The 21939-nt window shown below is 52.9% G+C and overlaps 1 protein-coding gene across 1 annotated transcript in view; it reads left to right on the top strand.

Moving 5' to 3' along the window:
* The window catches only part of CLSTN2 (calsyntenin 2), a 435481-nt gene that overhangs the window by 327780 nt on the left and 85762 nt on the right, over nucleotides 1-21939 (top strand). The window contains exon 5 of the mRNA XM_004588347.2: nucleotides 7242-7391. Within this exon, the coding sequence (XP_004588404.2) occupies nucleotides 7242-7391 (150 nt within the window). The remainder of the gene's footprint in view (nucleotides 1-7241; nucleotides 7392-21939) is intronic.

Here is a 21939-nt window from a genome sequence, read left to right as displayed (position 1 = left end):
TTGTGGCTGCTTGGGGGAGTGAATCAGCGGATGGAAGATCTTCCTCTCTTTTTCTTCTCCTCTGTATATCTGTGTTTCCAATAAAAATAAAATAAATCTTTTTTTGAAAATTAACAATAAATAATGCAAGGAAATTATAAGTTTAACACAAAGAATCCACGTGGGAAAACAAAGCAGAAAGTTTGAAGCTGAAGACGCTGCAGCGACAAGTGCAGTGGAGTCTCAGCAGCACGCAGGTTAAGGAACTCCAAACAGAGGACGCACGCAGCTGTGCAGAGAGAGAAAAGAAAGATGGTGAATAGAAAGTGTCTCGGGCTATGAACCTAGCATCAGGCAAGCTAACAGTTGCTCTCTGCATATTTAGGTGGAGATGAGAGAGTGACAGGATCAGGATGTTCAGTTAAAGAATATGGCTGAAAGCCCCCATATTTGGAAAGATAGATGGACATTCAGGTGCACAAAACTCAAATACCTCCAATCAGATTCAACCAATAGAATATTCCAGCAAGATATATTATCATAAACTCAAAAATCAACACAGAAAGAAATAAGAAGCCCATTATTTACAAAAGAATATCAAGAAGCCTGTCAATGGAATTCTCAGCAGAAGCTCTGCAAGCCGGGAAAGAATGGGTAACACGTTAACAGTGCTGGAAAGAACAGGCAAGCAAGAATATGTGCCTGGCACAGTGCTTAAAATGAAAAAGATGTGGAAACGGTCCCAGAAACACCAGCTCAGGGAGCTTATCACCATTAGAGCTGAATTACAAGAAACGCTAAAAGGAATTCCCTAAGATGAAACCGATAGATGAGAGTTAGTAACATAGACTTGAGAGAGGAACAGTTATTATTAAAAGGAAGCACATAGTCACACTGAGAATAATACTGCATCGATTGTATGTTAGCCACTTATAATTAATTTAAAGGTTAACAGATGAAAATATTAAAAAAGGATATAACCAAAATGCCTAACCCTAACCCCAATCTACAGTGCCCTCCCGCGGGCTTATGCACCATGCCATCCAAGATATAAAATACAAGGAAGAATAAAAATACAAAAACTTACGTGTGCTTTGAGTTGCCTTTAGCGTAAGTTAGGCCGGTGTGACGGTAAGATATGTTATGTAAGCGTCATGTAACCACAAAGCAAAACCTGCAGTAGACAGTCGGATGATAAATACGAGATAATCTAAGCAGGACAGGCGGTGTTGTCACACAGCAAGGCGGCGTGCGAGAAAGCAGGGGACAAAGGGTCCCCAAGACGGTGAGCTAACAGCTGGTAAAAGCAGCATCGCCCTGAGACAGATCCAGCTACATGACGTGTCTTAAAGACTCGCGTGATCCTTCAGAGCACACATACACTGTAAGGGAAGGGGTGGAAATCAAGAGAGCAAGGGTAGCTAACATAATCACATAAAATAGATTTGAAGCAACAAGCTAAAGCGTGAGACAAAAGGCACTTCTTAATAACAAAGGAGCCAATTCATCAGGAGATTGGGACGGTTTTAAATATGCATGTACTCAACACCTGAAAATACAAGGCAAGGACTTAAAGACTTGAAGGAAGAAATAGAGGACAGTACAATCATAGAAGGTGACTATTTTTTTAAAGATTTATTTATTTTATTTTATTGGAAGGTCAGATACACAGAGAGGAGAGGCCGAGAGGAAGATCTTCCAAACAATGAATGGCCGGAGTTGCGCCAATCTGAAGCCAGGAGTCAGGACCTTCCTCCAGGTCATTCATGCGGTGCAGGGTCCCAAGGCTTTGAGCCATCCTCGACTGCCTTTTCAGGCCATAAGCAGGGAGCTGGATGGGAAGTGGGACCACCGGAATACAAACTGGAACCCTTATGGAATCCCGGCATGTGCAAGGAGAGGACTTTGTCCACTAGGCTACAGCACCAGGCCCAAAGATGACTATTTTTTAACAAGGGATAGAGTAGCCACAGAGAAAATGAGTTAGAACACATCAATATACAATAGAACAAGCCATCAAAGGTGCAAGGTGCCAGGAGACCAAAGAAGCAGGAATAAATACAAAATGTAACTTAATGGGGAGACTTCTGGACAGAAGGGTGAGAGCTCAGTCAGCCTAGGACATACAGACTGCTGTACTCAGGGGCAGTATTTGTGTGGTCTTTAGCAAGTTACTGCAACCTTCTCTCAGTAACAAGGAAATGAAACATTGTACCTTTGTGATGTGATTTTCACATGAACTCACACACTCCTTAGAGCACCCAGCACAAGCCGACCACTCAGCCACGTTGGGAATGAGGGCAGACGGGCAGCAGATCTGTTGACACCACAGTGACACCTGCTAGCTTTCCGACGGTGTGGTGGTCTCTCAGACTCACCTGGACCCTGTCTGTGACGGCACAGTGACACCTGCTAGCATTCCAACGGTGTGGTGGTCTCTCAGACTCCCCTGGACCCTGTCTGTGACGGCACAGTGACACCTGCTAGTATTCCGACGGTGTGGTGGTCTCTCAGACTCCCCTGGACCCTGTCTGTGACGGCACAGTGACACCTGCTAGCATTCCAACAGTGTGGTGGTCTCTCAGACTCCCCTGGACCCTGTCTGTGACGGCACAGTGACACCTGCTAGCATTCCAACAGTGTGGTGGTCTCTCAGACTCCCCTGGACCCTGCCTGTGACGGCACAGTGACACCTGCTAGCATTCCAACAGTGTGGTGGTCTCTCAGACTCCCCTGGACCCTGCCTGTGACGGCACAGTGACACCTGCTAGCATTCCAACGGTGTGGTGGTCTCTCAGACTCCCCTGGACCCTGTCTGTGACGGCACAGTGACACCTGCTAGCTTTCCGACGGTGTGGTGGTCTCTCAGACTCCCCTGGACCCTGTCTGTGACGGCACAGTGACACCTGCTAGCATTCCAACAGTGTGGTGGTCTCTCAGACTCCCCTGGACCCTGTCTGTGACGGCACAGTGACACCTGCTAGCATTCCAACAGTGTGGTGGTCTCTCAGACTCCCCTGGACCCTGCCTGTGACGGCACAGTGACACCTGCTAGCATTCCAACAGTGTGGTGGTCTCTCAGACTCCCCTGGACCCTGCCTGTGACGGCACAGTGACACCTGCTAGCATTCCAACAGTGTGGTGGTCTCTCAGACTCCCCTGGACCCTGCCTGTGACGGCACAGTGACACCTGCTAGCATTCCGACGGTATGGTGGTCTCTGAGCGTCACCTGGACCCTGTCCGTGTGAAGGTTGCCTTCACAGGCCACGAGGCTTCTCAGTGGAGTGTGCCCCACAGTTACCTTGAGCTGAAGGTCAAGGGAAGTGCTGTTTTCACATCTGAGTCACAGATCAGTGCACGCCCTGTGTGGGAGAGGTGGAAACGTGGAAGGTTTGGGTGACACCGGTGACCTGTGACCCACCAGCAGGTTTCCGCATTGCCAGAGCTCTCCTGGAAGTTTGCGCACAGAATGGGCTCACACCCTCCTCACTTCACGTTCTCTCTGTGTGGTTCCTCATGCCTTGAAGCCCTTGGTAAGCAGCACTCTTTCTGCTGAGCAGCATTCCATCTTCTTCATAGATACTTCACCCTTCCCTTCCCATCAGTCTTTGACGTGTAAGTAAGACGTAGATGAACATCTCTGCAACATGCCTGCGGTTCTGTCATTTCTCTGGAATGCATTTCCTGATGAAGTGCATTGCCCAAAAGGAATAAGCAATTTCAAAGCAACTGGTATGTATTGCAAAGGAACTTTCTAGAAGGGCTATTTCAGCTTCAGCTGCCAGAAGGAGAGTGCCAGGCAGTGCACTCATCTCCTGCTCTCTCAGTTTTAAATACCTACGTTGGCATGTAAGATACGCACTGATCCTTTCCAAGGTGAGCTTTCTAAGTTTATTTGGAAATGGAGAAATGATCTCATGGCCCAGAACTTATCTTGGTTAACTATGAGCTCTGGTCTTCTGAGAAAACATGGTCATGAAAACTCGGCCAAACGTGCAAGGGAAAAACCACAGTTGTAGGGGCGGCCCTGTTGACATAGTGCGGCGTGGCCGGCGGCTTTGCTTCCCATCCAGCTCCGTGCTAATGGCTTGGGAGATGTAGTGACTGATGGCTCAAGAGCTTGACCCCCCACTGGGGGTCCAGATGGAGCCTCTGGCTCCTGGTTTCAACCCGGCCTGTCCCTGGCCATACTTGCAGACTGAACCAGTGAATGGAAGATCTCTCTCTTTCTCTGTCTCAATTTCTTCGTTCTCTCTCTTCTTTTTCCTCTTTCTATAGTTCTTACATATAAGTAATATTTTTAAACACGTGAATTTTTTTAAAGATTTATTTTTTAACTGGAAAGGCAAATTTACAGAGAAAAGAAGAAACAGAAAATCTTCTGCCTACTGGCTCACTCCTCCAGTCGCCACAACAGCCTGAGCTGAGACAATCTGAATCCAGGAGCCAGGAGCTTCTTCTGGGTCTTCCACATGGTGCAGGGTCTCAAGGCTTTGGGCCATTGTCACCTGCTTTCCCAGGCCACAAGCAGGGAGCTGGATGGGAAGTGGAGCAGCCGGGACATGAACTGGAGCTCATATAGGATCCTGGCGAGGACTTTAGGCGCTAGGCTATCACGTTGGGCCCACACACACACACACACACACACACACACACGTGCACGCGCGTGCACACACACACGTTGTAACCACGCATCCTGAGTAACTTTTCCTGAGCTTTCACGAGTTTTTGAAAATGAGTCTTAGCCAAATATGATCCTACTTCCACCATCAGTGCACCAATTGGTCACAAGAGCGTACTTTCTCTTTGGTCACAAATTCTGAGCTTCGGACCCCATTTTCACACGCATGAAATTGCAGGTGGTGGTGAAGGGAAATAGTTCTTTAGACAGTTTCATTAGGACTTGTCACAAAAATGGAGCTCTAACAAACTCAGCCAAGAATTCAGCTGAAGTGTTTATTTTTCTACCACAATCTGTAGTGTTTGGTCCACATGAGAGTCACATTGTAAACCCTGAGCCTTGCTTTTTCAGGAGCTGTATTTTTGGGAGCCATTTAACTTTAAAGAAAGAAAGCAAAAAAGAAATCTGTCCAAATTCAATTTGTTGTTGTGGAAACACACTTCTCAAGGTTGAACAGCCTTCTTCCTTGTACTGACCACAGCCACACGAGTGTGTTAACCGGAGCTGTGGGAAGCCTTTCCAGCCCACACGAGTGTGTTAACCGGAGCTGTGGGAAGCCTTTCCAGCCCACAACAGAACCATTGCATGCCAGGGAAAGCCCTCAGAAGCAACACTGAGGCCAATATTTATAGGGAAATGAGATTTGAACACCATCTACAAAGCCAGAAACACATCAAATCTGTTTCCATTCGGAGATTGGGGACTGACTTTGCTAAGCTGAAGTCTGCCTTCAGTCCGTGGACCCAGTGCGGAGCTGCAAGCGGAAAGGAGTGTTCTCCTTCTCAGCGGCTTCCTAGTCCTCCCTCACCATCCTCAGCCCTCATTACCCACACCTTGTGCTGACAGATAGCATCAGCCCTCCCTGTCCATGGGTTCCCCTCCGCAGGCCCAACCAGCCAGGATGGGAAACATCTCGGGGCTGCCGCTGGGACACAGCAGATGAGCTGCTGGTTCGAATCTGGGCCAGTCACTATGATCCAATCTCTTGCCTACATGCCTGGGAAAGCATCACACAAGGACCCAAATACTTGGAATTCCTGGCTCCTGGCTCTGGCCTGGCACAGCCCTGGCCCCGGCTCCTGGCTCTGGCCTGGCACAGCCCTGGATTTTATGTTTATTTGGAGAATGAACCAGTACAAAGATCTCTCTGTGTTGTCACTCCCCTTCTCTGTCACCCTGCCTTTCTGATGATCATCATCACACAGCCTTTGAACAAAAAAAAGAAAAGGAAAATATTTGGGAAAACAGTGATTCTGCCCTGAGTTTATTTCCCAAATAGCAGTATATGCACTGTGTACGTGAGAGCATTTTCATTGCGTTTCGTGTAGTAAGGACCTGGAGATGGTCTGACAGACACGGGGGGATTGCATCAGGTAGATGTACGTGCTGTGGCGGTTCCTGTAAGGGATTGGAGCAGTCTCAGGTTTTGGCATCCAGGGGGGATTCTGCAACCACCCCTGCCCTCTGACTCCCAGATGGAGGAAAAGCTACTGCCATGTCTGTCCTCAAATGCACCTGCTCATGGGCCCCTGATGACCACTCTTCCACTGGTATGGGCTGATTGTTGGATCAACGCCGTCCATATCCCGAGTATTATTTGGGTTCTCTAGTTTTTCACACTTTCTTGTCTTCATGTTGTTACGTATAAACATCCGTTGAGATGAAAATCATTCAGGTGATTTTCCTTTTGTCTTGTGGGACTATGAAGACACCAAAGTCAATCATTCCATGTTTGTTTATTTGTCTCATTTCCATTTTCTTTATATCACTTCAGGTAAAAGATGGTATCATTTGAATTTTAATTTTCTGTCAGCGCCACTGTAAAGGAAGAGAAAAGCTGAAATGAAATTATTCTCAGCAAAGGAAGGCTTTAATGTATTGGAATTAAAAACATAAAAGTGTTCATTGAACTTTTGATCTTTATTATTTCTTTGGACCCAAAATTTATTTCAGCAAAGGCAGTCACTAAGATTTTACTCATTAATTATCACATGTTTATTTCTGAGTGATAATATAAAACCTACAGAAAGGAAGGCACACATTAGCTTGTGAAAAAAAAATGGTCTCGCTTAAAGAAGAAAAATACCTCCTTCTTTAGGGCAAGGAATTCATTATTCTGCTTTGCTTCCAGAAGGGAGGTCACATGTTTTCCTATTGATTTTGCTTCCTATTTGGTAGCAAAATAATGTGAGAAGAGGCAATGAACATGCCTGGTGACAAGCCTGGATGCTAAAAAAAAAGTGTGTCAGGATGTATTCTTAACTCCATCTTTTTCCCCCATAAATTTTGTGCATGGTGAGCTTTCTGTTTCCTCCATGGGGGACACCCAGGGGTGAACTTTGGGCTGGAGGTTACTGACAAACTTGTTACTTAACGCCCAAGCCATGGGATTCCCCCACAGCCCCGTCATACAGCAGGACTAATGTCCACCAGCAAAGTCCAAGCAGGTGGAGGTGTGCCCTCATCTCACAAGGAGAGTCCTCGCATTCTTATGAAGGTTGGTGGGGTGCAGAGGGGATGTTGAAGACATTGCCATGTACCTAACTTGACCTAAAATAACTGGGCATTCCTGATCCTCAGGCAACATCAGGAACACCGAGAAGCTGAGCTACGACAAGCAGCGCCAGTATGAGATCCTGGTGACCGCTTACGACTGTGGACAGAAGCCAGCTGCGCAGGACACACTGGTGCAGGTGGACGTGAAGCCAGTTTGCAAGCCTGGCTGGCAAGGTGGGCTTGGTTTTCACAGCTCCACGCATGAAGGCAGCTAAGACTGTACAGTGAAAGGTGCTGGCCTTGTTCTCACATCATCATCCCGCAGAACTAGGGGAGTTCTTAAAGTCAGGCTGCAGGAGATGGGTGTGGCTTGCTTATTCACACAATTGCTAGGATACATCAGCCTTACATATGTCTGAGAATGTCAGAGGTAACTTGTCTGTTATCACATGCCCGGCTGGTCCAGCACTCCCTTCCTCAAACCTCTCCACATTTGTGATCAACAGTGGTTATCCCCCAGGGCATAGAAGAAATCGCCAGAAAGTCTCTTCACTGGATCCGAGGGTGCTGAAGCCAGCTGATGCGCTTCACATTTTTACATCATTGGTCCATGCCTGGGAAGAGCATTATGTTCCTTACAAGCCAGCACACATAGGCAGAGGGGACCGATGCGGCCTCTGCTTTAAGGAGTTTCTAAAATGTTAGTGTAGCACTTGAGACACCTGTGTCCCATGTGAGAGTTCTTGGGTTCCAAAGAGCCTCTGGCTCCTCTCCCAGCTTCTGGGTAATGCATACCATGGTGCGTGGCAGTGATGGCTCTCAAGCGGTTGGGTTTCTGCCACTGGCATGGAAAACCTGGACCAGCTTCCCACTCCCAGATGCGCCCACATCTAACCAGTCCAGGCAGCTGGAGACACACTCTCTCGCTCTCTGATCAGTGCATTTTCAAAAAATAAATAAGTAACTGTCGACTCCAGGGCTAGAGGAGCACTGGCTTTCGTGGGAGGTGGGCTTTCGTGGGAGGTGGGCTTTCGTGGGTGGTGGGCTTTCATGTCCATTCTACTCTCCTATGTTGGACATTACAAACATTGCAGTCACCCTCAGGTGACAGGGCCTGTCACTGGGCTACACAAAGTATGGCAAAGGCAGCTGAACAGACGCACTAGCATAGACGTGGGGTTTGTGAACGTTAGCATCTCCAGTGCCACACTGCTAAGCCTGCTACACCATCTCTTTGGTGTTTCTCTTCGATATATTGGTGATGTGGCAGGCTGCTGCTTACAGAAACCCAAGTTCACGAATCCATCTTCTTGGTGTCTTCTGTCTCCTCCCTGCTCTTGGTTTGTCTCTGACACCGCTGCAGCTTTCTCTCTTCCTCACTCTCGTCTTTTATCACCTTCAGATTCCCCTCGAGACTGTCTGTGTTGGTCACCGACAGGTGGTGGTCACCAACAGCTCTCTTGAGCAGAGTGCAGCGGGTCACTTCCTAGGCCCTTAGGCCAGCCATTCACCGCTGAGCGGCATCAGCAGTCAGATTGTGGTGTGGATCAGGAACACCTGTGCTCAAGGAAGTCTCTGAGAACACGCCTCAGACTTCCTCAGAAACTCCCCCAGTGTACTTTCCCTGCATAGCTTGTCTCCCTGAAGCATCCAGCAGGACGATGGGCAGGGGGAACAAAGCCCACTTGAAGGTTCTGTTGACCTCTTAAAGTAGGGACAATCCATGCTGGGTGGAGGAGCCACAGGTGGACACACACTTTGTTATCGGGATGGCAGAGGGACAGGCCAAGGTGGTACCTCAGGAATCCTGAATTCAGCTTGAAAAGCATTCGGGAAGCCTACAGCATGAGCCCTGCTCACCACCGAACTTCCCAGGCAGAGCACAGCGCATGGCATCTGACCACCAGCAGGTACTTAGGAAATAGCCATCAAATCAATGAATGAAGGGAGACCTGGGCTTCACAGAGAAAGCCTGCCAGGAACACCTGTGCTTTCCAAGCCTGGGATATACCCACTGTGATATTGCAGTGGGAAAAACAAAATGCAAAGCCGAATCTGGAGAACAGTCCCAATGCTTTTTTGTGCCTGACAAATGAGGCACCACAGACTTGGGAGTACATGTTTATACCAATATTTCAGTGTAATTTCCTCACAGAGCATGTATTTGTTAGATGTATGCAAATGCCCTGCTGTGGAAATGCCAAGGAAACTCCCATCAGAGGGTGGGATTCTGTGCCTATGCCCTCCAGTGCTCAGTGCTGCTGGTAGCTACTGTCAGCAAACTTCTGCCTCCAGGCCCCAGGCAATGGACAGAGATCTAGGGGAACTTTTTTCCCCATGAAACAGGGAAAAGAAGGAAGCTGGGACTGGCACTGTGGTGTCTCAAGCTACACCTCCACCTACAGTGCCATGGGAGTGCCAGAGGGCTTCCCAGCTGCCCCAGTTCTAATGCTGCTCCCTATCAATGCACCTGGGAAAGCAGCTGGGGATGGTCCAAGTCCTTGGTCCGCTGCACCAACTTGGGAGGCCTAAAAGCTCCTGGCTTCTGACCTGCCCAGCTCTGGCCATTGTGGTCATTTGGGGAGTGAACTGGCAGATGGAGGATCTCTCTGTGTCTCCTTTCTCTGTAACTCTGTCTTTTATTTTATTTTTTTTTAATATTTATTTATTCATTAATTACATTGCATTACATGACACAATTTCATAGGTACTGGGATTCCCCCCCCTTCACCCCAAACCCTTCCCCCATCATGAATTCCTTCACCTTGATGCATAACCAAAGCTCAAGTTCCGTTGAGATTCCCTAATTAAAAGTTTACACCATACAGAGTCCAGCATCCCACTTGTCCAGTTCAAGTTCAATGGCCTCTTAGGGAGGCCCTCTCAGGTTTGTCTTTTAAATGAAATATTTTAAAAAAATAAAAAGAAGGAAGCATACCGTGTTGGTTTGCCATGCCTCACCAAGTGACTTAAGCCTCCGTAATGTCAGAAGGAACTGCGTCCTGCCGGCTTCCCTGCCTAGGCTGGCCAGCCTACGGTGGAGGATGTTGACACCAGATCTTACATTGTGTCTCTTCCTACTGCAGCTTACTCCTCTGGATAAGCTCTGGGGTCCTCGTACCCAGCCTAGTCACAGCAGGCTGTCCGATGGCACATAGGCCCTGCAGGCTGTCTGGATGGTGCGGCTTGGTCACCGTGCCCTCCTGACAGTGCCTTCTCTACCCGGCAAACTGCAGAGGAGCCGGACTCCTTCTGAAGACACACTTATGCTCTACATTCCTGCACTTAACCTGCCCCACAGGTTTTCTCTGCTACTCCTGGTCAGGGCTGCAGTCACTTGTCTGGAAAAGAACTTTCTCCAGGGCAGAGTTGGCCATAATTGCTCTCAGAGGTGTGCCTTCAATCCAGTCCCTTTTTCGAGTTTTGTAAAGTCATAGAATGAGCCATACTTCCCTGGGCTCTTGGCCCCTGCAGGTGAGGCAGTCTGGCCCTCCTGGTGAGAGATCATCAGGCGTCTTGTGGCAGGGAGCAGGGTGGCTTTTCTTGGAGTTGTGGGTAGAATCCTGTACTTTGCAGAAAAGAGAGGAGTGTAGGGCAAGGAGTGGGGAGTGCGAGGTTGTGCGTGCGGAGATACGAAGCATAGGGTCCCATGGGTGACTGGGAAGTTGAGGCTGGGCTGAGGAGCTGCAGTGAGCCTTAGGGCCCTGTGTCTGGCCAGAACACGCCAGCTGGGACACCCCAAGGGTCGTCCAGGAGAACAGAAGCCCCTCCCAAGCAAACGCAGCTTGGCTGGAATTTCAGAACCTGTTCTAAGTCATTTTCTTCTAGGCAGGAGGGGATTGCAACACAGTGAGAGCAATCCACCACGTTCAGGAGCCGTCGCCTCCCCAGCGTTCTCCATCATCACAGCGCCCAGCCCCATGCAGCTGGCTTCTCCCAGCGGCAGTGTAAGCAAAGAACCCTTCTCGTGGCCAGAGCCTCCCCTGATTTTGTGCAGTCTCTAAAAACCTGCTCCAAAACCCCTCTGATGCTCCCGTTTTTATCCCAGTGACCCTTTCCATGTGCAGGATCTTGGCTTTCACCTTCGCAGATTCAGCTGCCGCCTGCCTTCCGGAACATGACCAGAACACCATCTGCCATGGTCATGGTTTTCCAGCTTCTGTCTTCTTAGAAGGGATGTGGGCTGCCTGAGGGCAGAGCCATGTTTCTTGTAGCCACTGACACTGAACTTCCCATCTGTCACCAAAACATCAGTGAACATCTTGCATGGTGATGTAACTCATGAGTGAACAGAGTGGGGCTTGTCAGCAAAGGGAAGAAGGAAGGCTTAGCGTCCAGGACATGACCGCTGGGTGTGTGTCTTAATCTTGCGCGACTTTTATTTCCTCTACTGTTCTCTGAGCTTGTCATTCTGAAGGGAGCAGAGGGGAATCTACCACTCTCCCATGTACCGGAGGAAGAAAGGCTTCAAAACATAAACCAGCCTGATGGGATTGAAGGAAGAGTTACAGCATGAGCTTCAAAACCTGCAGTGGGATTACAGGTGCCTGGGGTTAACAGAAGTGCTGGGATTTCAGGTGCCTGGGGTTAACAGAAGTGCTGGGATTTCAAGTGCCTGGGGTTAGCAGAGGTGCTGGGAATACAGGTGCCTGGGGTTAACAGAGGTGCTGGGAATACAGGTGCCTGGGGTTAACAGAGGTGGTGGGATTACAGGTGCCGGGGGTTAACAGGGGTAGTGGGATTACAGGTGCCGGGGGTTAACAGAGTGGTGGGATTTCAGGTGCCTGGGGTTAACAGGGGTAAAAGATCTTCCTGGGAACCATAAAAGGTGCACTCGCGGCAAGACACGTGCTGACTGCAGCCCAAATTCTGCCTCCTAGGCCAGGCTTCGCCGCAGTCCTCTGAGGACAATGCACGCTAGATTACGGGGAAAAGAGTCTGAGCCCAGACCCATGGGTGCTGTGAGGCTGGTAAAAGGGCCTGAATTGTCTGGACCGGGGGCTGAGGTACTGTGAGCACTGAGAGAAGGGAACACATTGTCTGGGCCTGGGTCCATGGGTGCTGTGAGTGCTGGGAGAAGGGGCTAGAAGAAGGGGCTGAAATGTCTGACTGGGAACAGAGCTGCTGCAAGGACTTGGAGAAGGGGCTACATGGTTTGGGCCTGGGTCTATGGGTGCTACATGGGCTGGGAGAAGGGGCTACATGGTTTGGGCCAGGGTCTATGGGTGCTACATGGGCTGGGAAAAGGGGATACATGGTTTGGGCCTGGGTCTATGGGTACTACATGGGCTGGGAGAAGGGGCTGCACTGTGTGGGCCTAGATCCACTTGTGCTGTGAGGGCAGATACAAGTGTCTAATTATCTGCTCCTAAGAGCATGGGTGCTGCAAGGACTGGGAGAAGGGTCTACAGTACTGGTTCTAGGGGGATTGTTGCTGTGAGTGCTGAAAAAGGAGGGGAGAAGTGGTTGTATGCTTTGGGCCTGAGTTTGTGAGCATTGTGAGGACTGGGAGAAGGGGCTACATTGTCTACACCAGGGGCCACAGAGCTGTGACAATGAGAAAGAGGCTGAGAGAGGTGGTAACATTGTTCCGGCCTGAGTACATGGGAGTTCTGGGCGATGTAAGAAGGGGCTGAACTGTCTGGGCCTGGGTCCCTGCAGCCTATGAGGAAAAGTAAAAGGAACTAAATTATCTGGGCCTGAGTAAATAGGTCCTACGAGCCGTGGGAGAAGGGTCTGGGAGAAGAAAAGGCGTGGTCTGGGTGAGGGACCATAAGTCCAGCAAGGCCTGGGAAAGGGGGCTGTATTGTTTGGGCCTAGGTCCATGGTCACTGCGAGGGCCCAGAAAGGTACTGGGAGAAGCGGTTGCATTGTTTGGGCCTGGGTCCATGAGTGTTGTGAGGGCTGGTGGTAGGGGCTCCAATGTCTGGGCCTGGGTGAATGGGTGCTGTGAGCCCTGGGAGAAGGAAAGGCGTGGTCTGGGTGAGGGTCCATAAGTCCAGCAAGGGCTGGGAAAGGGGGCTGTGTTGTTGGGGCTAGGTCCATGGGTGCTGAAGGGCTGGGAGGAGGGCCTGCATTGTCTGGGCCTGGCTGCATGGGTGCTGTAAGGGCTGGGTTCAAGGATGGGGTGAGGACGGGAAGAAGGGGCTGCATTATCTGGTCCTGGGCCCATGGTCACTGGGAGAAGCGGTTGCATTGTCTAGTCTTGGTGGTCAATGGGTGATGATAGAGCTGGAAGAAAGGGCAGCATTTATGGGCCAGGGTCCATAGATGCTGCAAGGCCTTCCAGAGCGGCAGTACTAACTGGGCCTTTGTGGATGGGTGCTGGGAGGCTGGGGAGAAGGGGCTGTCTTGGCTGGGCCTGGGTCCATGGGTGTTGTGTGGGCTAGGAGAACGGGATGCATTCTCAGGGACTAGCCCATGGATGCTGTAAGGCTGGGAGATGGGGCTGCATTGTGTGGCCCGGGTCCATGGATGCTGTGTGTACTTGGAGAGTCGGCTACATTGTCAGGCCCTGGGTCCATGGGTGATGTGAGGAAAGGGAGAAGAAGCTGGGAGAAGCAGCTGCATTGTCTGAGCCTGGGTCCATGGTTTGTGCAGGAGCTGGGAGAAGGGCCTGCATTGTCTGGGCCTGGCGGCATGGGTGCTGTAAGGGCTGGGAGAAGGGGCTGTCTTGGCTGGGCCTGGCTGCATTGATGCGGTGAGGACTGGGAGAAGGGGCTATATCATCTGAGCCTGGGTCCATGGATGCTGCGAGGGCCCAGAAAGGTACTGGGAGAATCGGTTGCATTCTTTGTGCCTGAGTCCATGAGCGTTGTGAGGGCTGGTGGTAGGGGCTCCAATGTTGGGTCTGGGTGAATGGGTGCTACGAGCCCTGGGAGAAGGAAAGGCGTGGTCTGGGTGAGGGTCCATAAGTCCAGCAAGGGCTGGGAAAGGGGGCTGTATTGTCTAACCCTGGCGGCATGGATGCTGTACGGGCTTTGAGAAGGGGCTGCATTATCAGAGCCTGGATGCATGGATGCTGTAAGGGCTGGGAGAAGGGGCTGCCTTATCGGGGCCTGGCTCTAGGATGTGGTGAGGATGGGAAGAAGGGACTGCATTATCTGTTCTTAGGCCCATGGTCACAGGGAGAAGGGCCTGCATTGTCTGGGCCTGGCTGCATGGGTGCTATAAGGGCTGGGCTCAAGGATGGGGTGAGGACGGGAGGAAGGGGCTGCATTATCTGGTCCTGGGTCCATGGTTGCTTCAAGGCTGGGAGATGGGGCTGCATTGTGTTTGCCTGGGTCCATGGATGCTGTGTGAACTTAGACTCGGCTACATTCTCAGGCCCTGGGTCCATGGGTGATGTGCGGAAATGGAGAAAAAGCTGGGAGAAGGGTCCGCATTGTCTGAGCCTGGGTCCATGGGTGATATGTGGACTTAGACTCGGCTACAGTCTCAAGCCCTGGGTCCATGGGTGATGTGAGGAAAGGGAGAAGCTGGGAGAAGCAGCTGCATTGTCTGAGCCTGGGTCCATGGTCACTGCGAGGGCCCAGAAAGGTACTGGGAGAAGCGGTTGCATTGTTTGGGCCTGGGTCCATGAGTGTTGTGAGGGCCTTTTGGTAGGGGCTCCAATGTTTGGCCCTGGTGAATGGGTGCTGTGAGCCCTGGGAGAAGGAAAGGCGTGGTCTGGGTGGGGGTCCATAAGTCCAGCAAGGGCTGGGAAAGGGGGCTGTGTTGTTGGGGCTAGGTCCATGGGTGCTGAAGGGCTGGGAGGAGGGCCTACATTGTCTGGGCCTGGCTGCATGGGTGCTGCAAGGGCTGAGCTCAAGGATGGGGTGAGGACGGGAGGAAGGGGCTGCATTATCTGGTCCTGGACCCATGGTCACTGGGAGAAGCGGTTGCATTATCTAGGCTTGGTGGTCAATGGGTGATGATAGGGCTGGAAGAAAGGGCAGCATTTATGGGCCAGGGTCCATAGATGCTGCAAGGCCTTCCAGAGCAGCAGTATTATCTGATCCTTTGTGGATGGGTGCTGGGAGACTGAGGAGAAGGGGCTGTCTTGTCTGGGCCTGGGTCCCTGGGTGCTGTAAGGGCTGGGCTCAAGGATGGGGTGAGGACGGGAGGAAAGGGTTGCATTATCTGGTCCTGGGTCCATGGTTGCTTCAAGGCTGGGAGATGGGGCTGCATTGTGTTTGCCTGGGTCCATGGGTGATGTGAACTTAGACTCGGCTACATTCTCAGGGCAGGGGTCCATGGGTGATGTGAGGAAAGGGAAAAGCTGGGAGAAGGGGCTGCATTATCTGGCCTGGCTGCATGGATGAGGGGAGGACTGGGAGAAGGGGATACATCATCTGGGCCTGCGTCCATGGATGCTGCGAGGGCCCAGAAAGCTACTGGGAGAAGCGGTTGCATTGTTTGGGCCTGAGTGCATGAGTGTTGTGAGGGCTGGTGGTAGGGGCTCCAATGTTGGGCCTGGGTGAATGGGTGCTGTGAGCCCAGGGAGAAGGAAAGGCGTGGTGTAGATGAGGGTCCATAAGTCCAGCAAGGGCTGGGAAAGGGGGCTGTATTGTCTAACCCTGGCGGCATGGATGCTGTACGGGCTTTGAGAAGGGGCTGCATTATCAGAGCCTGGATGCATGGGTGCTGTAAGGGCTGGGCTCAAGGATAGGATGAGGACGGGAGGAAGAGGCTGCATTATCTGGTCCTGGGTCCATGGTTGCTTCAAGGCTGGGAGATGGGGCTGCATTGTGTGAGCCTGGGTCCATGGATGCTGTGTGAACTTAGACTCGGCTACATTGTCAGGCCCTGGGTCCATGGGTGATGTGAGGAAAGGGAGAAGCTGGGAGAAGGGTCTGCATTGTCCTGGCCTGGGTCCCTGGGTGCTATGAGGGCAGGCAGAATGGGCTATATTGTCACCCACCAGCAGCGACACTAACGACAAGGCACACTCTGGAGGGTCTTGGAAACGCCGGAACCACAACCGGACCCCTTATTACCCAAAGTGGCTGCGTTTATACCCTTCTCTCCGCTGCCTTTATCTCCGTGGGTCTAGCTTTTCTCCCTGCTTCTCTAGCCCTCTCTCTGCTGCTTTTCCTCCCCATAAGCCTTAGCTTTTCCACCCGAAGACCTCAGCCCCTCTTTTCCTCTCTGCCGCCCCGTTCTTCCGGTTCCGTCCGTCGTTCTTCTGCCCGTCTTTGTCCTTGTCGTCCCTCTCCTTAGCTTTTAGCGGCCGCTTTTATACCGTTCTCCACCAATCACTTCTCCCTGTGGGTCCGCATGCGCTACCTGATAGGCCAGTAGCAATGACATAATCGCAGCAAGGGCATCAGCCTATCCCTATGACTTCCTGTGTACCTGCTGGCGAGACCAACCCCGCCTCCTGTCCCTGGGCCAGCTGCCACCCTGCCACAGCCATTCCTATTCCTGGGTTCTGGGAGTGGCTTCAGCGCCCCGCTCCCCACACTATATTGTCTGGTCCTAGCTGCATGGGTGCTGAAGGGCTGGGCGGAGGGCCTGCATTGTCTGGGCCTGGGCTCAAGGATGCGGTGAGGACTGGGAGAAGGGGCTACATCATCTGGGCCTGGGTTCATGGTCACTGGGAGAAGCGGTTGCATTGTCTAAACTTGGTGGTCAATGGGTGATGATAGGGCTGGAAGAAAGGGCAGCATTTATGGGCCAGGGTCCATAGATGCTGCAAGGCCTTCCAGAGCGGCAGTACTAACTGGGCCTTTGTGGATGGGTGCTGGGAGGCTGGGGAGAAGCGGCTGTCTTGGCTGGGCCTGGGTCCATGGGTGTTGTGTGGGCTAGGAGAACGGGATGCATGCTCAGGGCCTAGCCCATGGATGATGTAAGGCTGGGAGATGGGGCTGCATTGTGTGGGCCTGGGTCCATGGATGCTGTGTGTACTTGGAGAGTCGGCTACATTGTCAGGCCCTGGGTCCATGGGTGATGTGAGGAAAGGGAGAAAAAGCTGTGAGAAGGGGCTGCATTATCGGGGCCTGGCTGCATGGATGCTGTAAGGGCTCGGAGAAGGGGCTGCATTGTCAGGGCCTGGGCTCAAAGATGAGGTGAGGACTGGGAGAAGGGGCTGCATTTCATTGTCCTGGGTCCATGGTCACTGCGAGGGCCCAGAAAGCTACTGGGAGAAGCGGTTGCATTGTTTGGGCCGGAGTCCATGAGTGTTGTGAGGGCTGGTGGTAGGGGCTCCAATGTTTGGCCCTGGTGAATGGGTGCTGTGAGCCCTGGGAGAAGGAAAGGCGTGGTCTGGGTGAGGGTCCATAAGTCCAGCAAGGGCTGGGAAAGGGGGCTGTGTTGTTGGGGCTAGGTCCATGGGTGCTGAAGGGCTGGGAGGAGGGCCTGCATTGTCTGGGCCTGGCTGCATGGGTGCTGTAAGGGCTGGGTTCAAGGATGGGGTGAGGACGGGAAGAAGGGGCTGCATTATCTGGTCCTGGGCCCATGGTCACTGGGAGAAGCGGTTGCATTGTCTAGTCTTGGTGGTCAATGGGTGATGATACAGCTGGAAGAAAGGGCAGCATTTATGGGCCAGGGTCCATAGATGCTGCAAGGCCTTCCAGAGCGGCAGTACTAACTGGGCCTTTGTGGATGGGTGCTGGGAGGCTGGGGAGAAGGGGCTGTCTTGGCTGGGCCTGGGTCCATGGGTGTTGTGTGGGCTAGGAGAATGGGATGCATGCTCAGGGCCTAGCCCATGGATGCTGTAAGGCTGGGAGATGGGGCTGCATTGTGTGGCCCGGGTCCATGGATGCTGTGTGTACTTGGAGAGTCGGCTACATTGTCAGGCCCTGGGTCCATGGGTGATGTGAGGAAAGGGAGAAGAAGCTGGGAGAAGGGCCTGCATTGTCTGCGCCTGGGTCCCTGGGTGCTGTAAGGGCTGGGCTCAAGGATGGGGTGAGGACGGGAGGAAGGGGCTGCATTATCTTGTCCTGGGTCCATGGTTGCTGCAAGGCTGGGAGATGGGGCTGCATTGTGTGAGCCTGGGTCCATGGATGCTGCAAGGGCCCAGAAAGCTACTGGGAGAAGCGGTTGCATTGTTTGGGCCTGGGTCCATGAGTGTTGTGAGGGCCTTTTGGTAGGGGCTCCAATGTTTGGCCCTGGTGAATGGGTGCTGTGAGCCCTGGGAGAAGGAAAGGCGTGGTCTGGGTGAGGGTCCATAAGTCCAGCAAGGGCTGGGAAAGGGGGCTGTATTGTCTAACCCTGGCGGCATGGATGCTGTACGGGCTTTGAGAAGGGGCTGCATTATCAGAGCCTGGATGCATGGATGCTGTAAGGGCTGGGAGAAGGGACTGCCTTATCGGGGCCTGGCTCTAGGATGGGGTGAGGATGGGAAGAAGGGACTGCATTATCTGTTCTTAGGCCCATGGTCACAGGGAGAAGGGCCTGCATTGTCTGGGCCTGGCTGCATGGGTGCTATAAGGTCTGGGAGAAGGGACTGCATTGTCTGAGCCTGGGTCCCTGGGTGCTGTGAGGGCTGGGCTCAAGGATGGGGTGAGGACGGGTGGAAGGGGCTGCATTGTCTTCTCCTGGGTCCATGGTTGCTGTAAGGCTGGGAGATGGGGCTGCATTGTGTGAGCCTGGGTCCATGGATGCTGTGTGTACTTAGACTCGGCTACATTCTCAGGCCCTGGGTCCATGGGTGATGTGATGAAACGGAGAAAAAGCTGGGAGAAGGGTCTGCATTGTCTGAGCCTGGGTCCATGGGTGATATGTGGACTTAGACTCGGCTACAGTCTCAAGCCCTGGGTCCATGGGTGATGTGAGGAAAGGGAGAAGCTGGGAGAAGGGCCTGCATTGTCTGAGCCTGGGTCCACTTGTGCTTTGAGGGCTGGGAGAAGGGCCTACATTGTCTAGCCCTGGCGGCATGGGTGCTGTACGGGCTGTGAGAAGGGGCTGCATTTAATGGGCCTGGGTCCATAGATGCTGCAAGGCCTTCCAGAGTGGCAGTATTTTCTGGGCCTTTGTGGATGGGTGCTGGGAGGCTGGGGAGAAGGGGCTGTCTTGGCTGGGCCTGGGTCCATGGGTGTTGTGTGGGCTAGGAGAACGGGATGCATGCTCAGGTCCTAGCCCATGGATGCTGTAAGGCTGGGAGATGGGGCTGCATTTTGTGGGCCTGGGTCCATGGTTGATATGTGGACTTAGATTCGACTACAGTCTCAATCCCTGGGTCCATGGGTGATGTGAGGAAAGGGAGAAGCTCGGAGATGCAGCTGCATTGTTTGAGCCTGGGTCCACTTGTGCTGCAAGGGCTGGGAGAAGGGCCTACATTGTCTAGCCCTGGCGGCATGGGTGCTGTACGGGCTGTGAGAAGGAGCTGCATTTAATGGGCCTGGGTCCATAGATGCTGCAAGGCCTTCCAGAGTGGCAGTATTTCTGGGCCTTTGTGGATGGGTGCTGGGAGGCTGAGAAGTGGCTGACTTGGCTGGGCCTGGGTCCATGGGTATTGTGTGGTTTAGGAGAACGGGACACATGCTCAGGGGCTAGCCCATGGATGCTGTAAGGTTGGGAGAAGGGCCTGCATTGTCCTGGCCTGGGTCCCTGGGTGCTATGAGGGCAGGCAGAATGGGCTATATTGTCACCCACCAGCAGCGACACTAACGACAAGGCACACTCTAGAGGGTCTTGGAAACGCCGGAACCACAACCGGACCCCTTATTACCCAAAGTGGCTGCGTTTATACCCTTCTCTCCGCTGCCTTTATCTCCGTGGGTCTAGCTTTCCTCCCTGCTTCTCTAGCCCTCTCTCTGCTGCTTTTCCTCCCCATACGCCTTAGCTTTTCCACCCGAAGATCTCAGCCCCTCTTTTCCTCTCTGCCGCCCCGTTCTTCCGGTTCCGTCCGTCGTTCTTCTGCCCGTCTTTGTCCTTGTCGTCCCTCTCCTTAGCTTTTAGCGGCCGCTTTTATACCGTTCTCCACCAATCACTTCTCCCTGTGGGTCCGCATGCGCTACCTGATAGGCCAGTAGCAATGACATGATCGCAGCAAGGGCATCAGCCTGTCCCTATGACTTCCTGTGTACCTGCTGGCGAGACCAACCCCGCCTCTTGGCCCTGGGCCAGCTGCCACCCTGCCACAGCCATTCCTATTCCTGGGTCCTGGGAGTGGCTTCAGCGCCCCGCTCCCCAAACTATATTGTCTGGTCCTAGCTGCATGGGGGCTGTATGGGCTGGGCGAAGGGCCTGCATTGTCTGGGCCTGGGCTCAAGGATGCGGTGAGGACTGGGAGAAGGGGCTACATCATCTGGGCCTGGGTCTATGGATGCTGCGAGGGCCCAGAAAGGTACTGGGAGAAGCGGTTGCATTGTTTGGGCCTGGGTCCATGAGTCTTGTGAGTGCTGGTGGTAGGGGCTCCAATGTCTGGGCCTGGGTGAATGGGTGCTGTGAGCCCTGGGAGAAGGAAAGGCGTGGTCTGGGTGAGGGTCCATAAGTCCAGCAAGGGCTGGGAAAGGGGGCTGTGTTGTCTGGGCCTAGGTCCATGGGTGCTGAAGGGCTGGGAGGAGGGCCTGCATTGTCTGGGCCTGGCTGCATGGGTGCTGTAAGGGCTGGGTTCAAGGATGGGGTGAGGACGGGAAGAAGGGGCTGCATTATCTGGTCCTGGGCCCATGGTCACTGGGAGAAGCGGTTGCATTGTCTAGTCTTGGTGGTCAATGGGTGATGATAGGGCTGGAAGAAAGGGCAGCATTTATGGGCCAGGGTCCATAGATGCTGCAAGGCCTTCCAGAGCGGCAGTACTAACTGGGCCTTTGTGGATGGGTGCTGGGAGGCTGGGGAGAAGGGGCTGTCTTGGCTGGGCCTGGGTCCATGGGTGTTGTGTGGGCTAGGAGAACGGGATGCATGCTCGGGGCCTAGCCCATGGATGCTGTAAGGCTGGGAGATGGGGCTGCATTTTGTGGGCCTGGGTCCATGGATGCTGTGTGTACTTGGAGAGTCGGCTACATTGTCAGGCCCTGGGTCCATGGGTGACGTGAGGAAAGGGAGAAGCTGGGAGAAGGGCCTGCATTGTCTGAGCCTGGGTCCATGGTTTGTGCAGGAGCTGGGAGAAGGGCCTGCATTGTCTGAGCCTGGGTCCATGGGTGATATGTGGACTTAGACTCGGCTACAGTCTCAAGCCCTCGGTCCATGGGTGATGTGAGGAAAGGGAGAAGCTGGGAGAAGGGCCTACATTGTCTAGTCCTGGCGGCATGGGTGCTATACGGGCTGTGAGAAGGGGCTGCATTGTCTGGGCCTGGGTCCATGGTTGGTGCAGGAGCTGGGAGAAGGGCCTGCATTGTCCTGGCCTGGGTCCCTGGGTGCTATGAGGGCAGGCAGAATGGGCTATATTGTCACCCACCAGCAGCGACACTAACGACAAGGCACACTCTGGAGGGTCTTGGAAACGCCGGAACCGCAACCAGACCCCTTATTACCCAAAGTGGCTGCGTTTATACCCTTCTCTCCGCTGCCTTTATCTCCGTGGGTCTAGCTTTTCTCCCTGCTTCTCTAGCCCTCTCTCTGCTGCTTTTCCTCCCCATAAGCCTTAGCTTTTCCACCCGAAGATCTCAGCCCCTCTTTTCCTCTCTGCCGCCCCGTTCTTCCGGTTCCGTCCGTCGTTCTTCTGCCCGTCTTTGTCCTTGTCGTCCCTCTCCTTAGCTTTTAGCGGCCGCTTTTATACCGTTCTCCACCAATCACTTCTCCCCATGGGTCCCCTTGCGCTACCTGATAGGCCAGTAGCAATGACATGATCGCAGCAAGGGCATCAGCCTGTCCCTATGACTTCCTGTATACCTGCTGGCGAGACCAACCCCGCCTCTTG

This window comes from Ochotona princeps, chromosome 30 (assembly GCF_030435755.1).
Source record: "Ochotona princeps isolate mOchPri1 chromosome 30, mOchPri1.hap1, whole genome shotgun sequence".
NCBI classification, from domain to species: domain Eukaryota; kingdom Metazoa; phylum Chordata; class Mammalia; order Lagomorpha; family Ochotonidae; genus Ochotona; species Ochotona princeps.
Note: the sequence above shows the minus strand (reverse complement) of the source record. Positions and strands in the feature narration are given on the sequence as shown.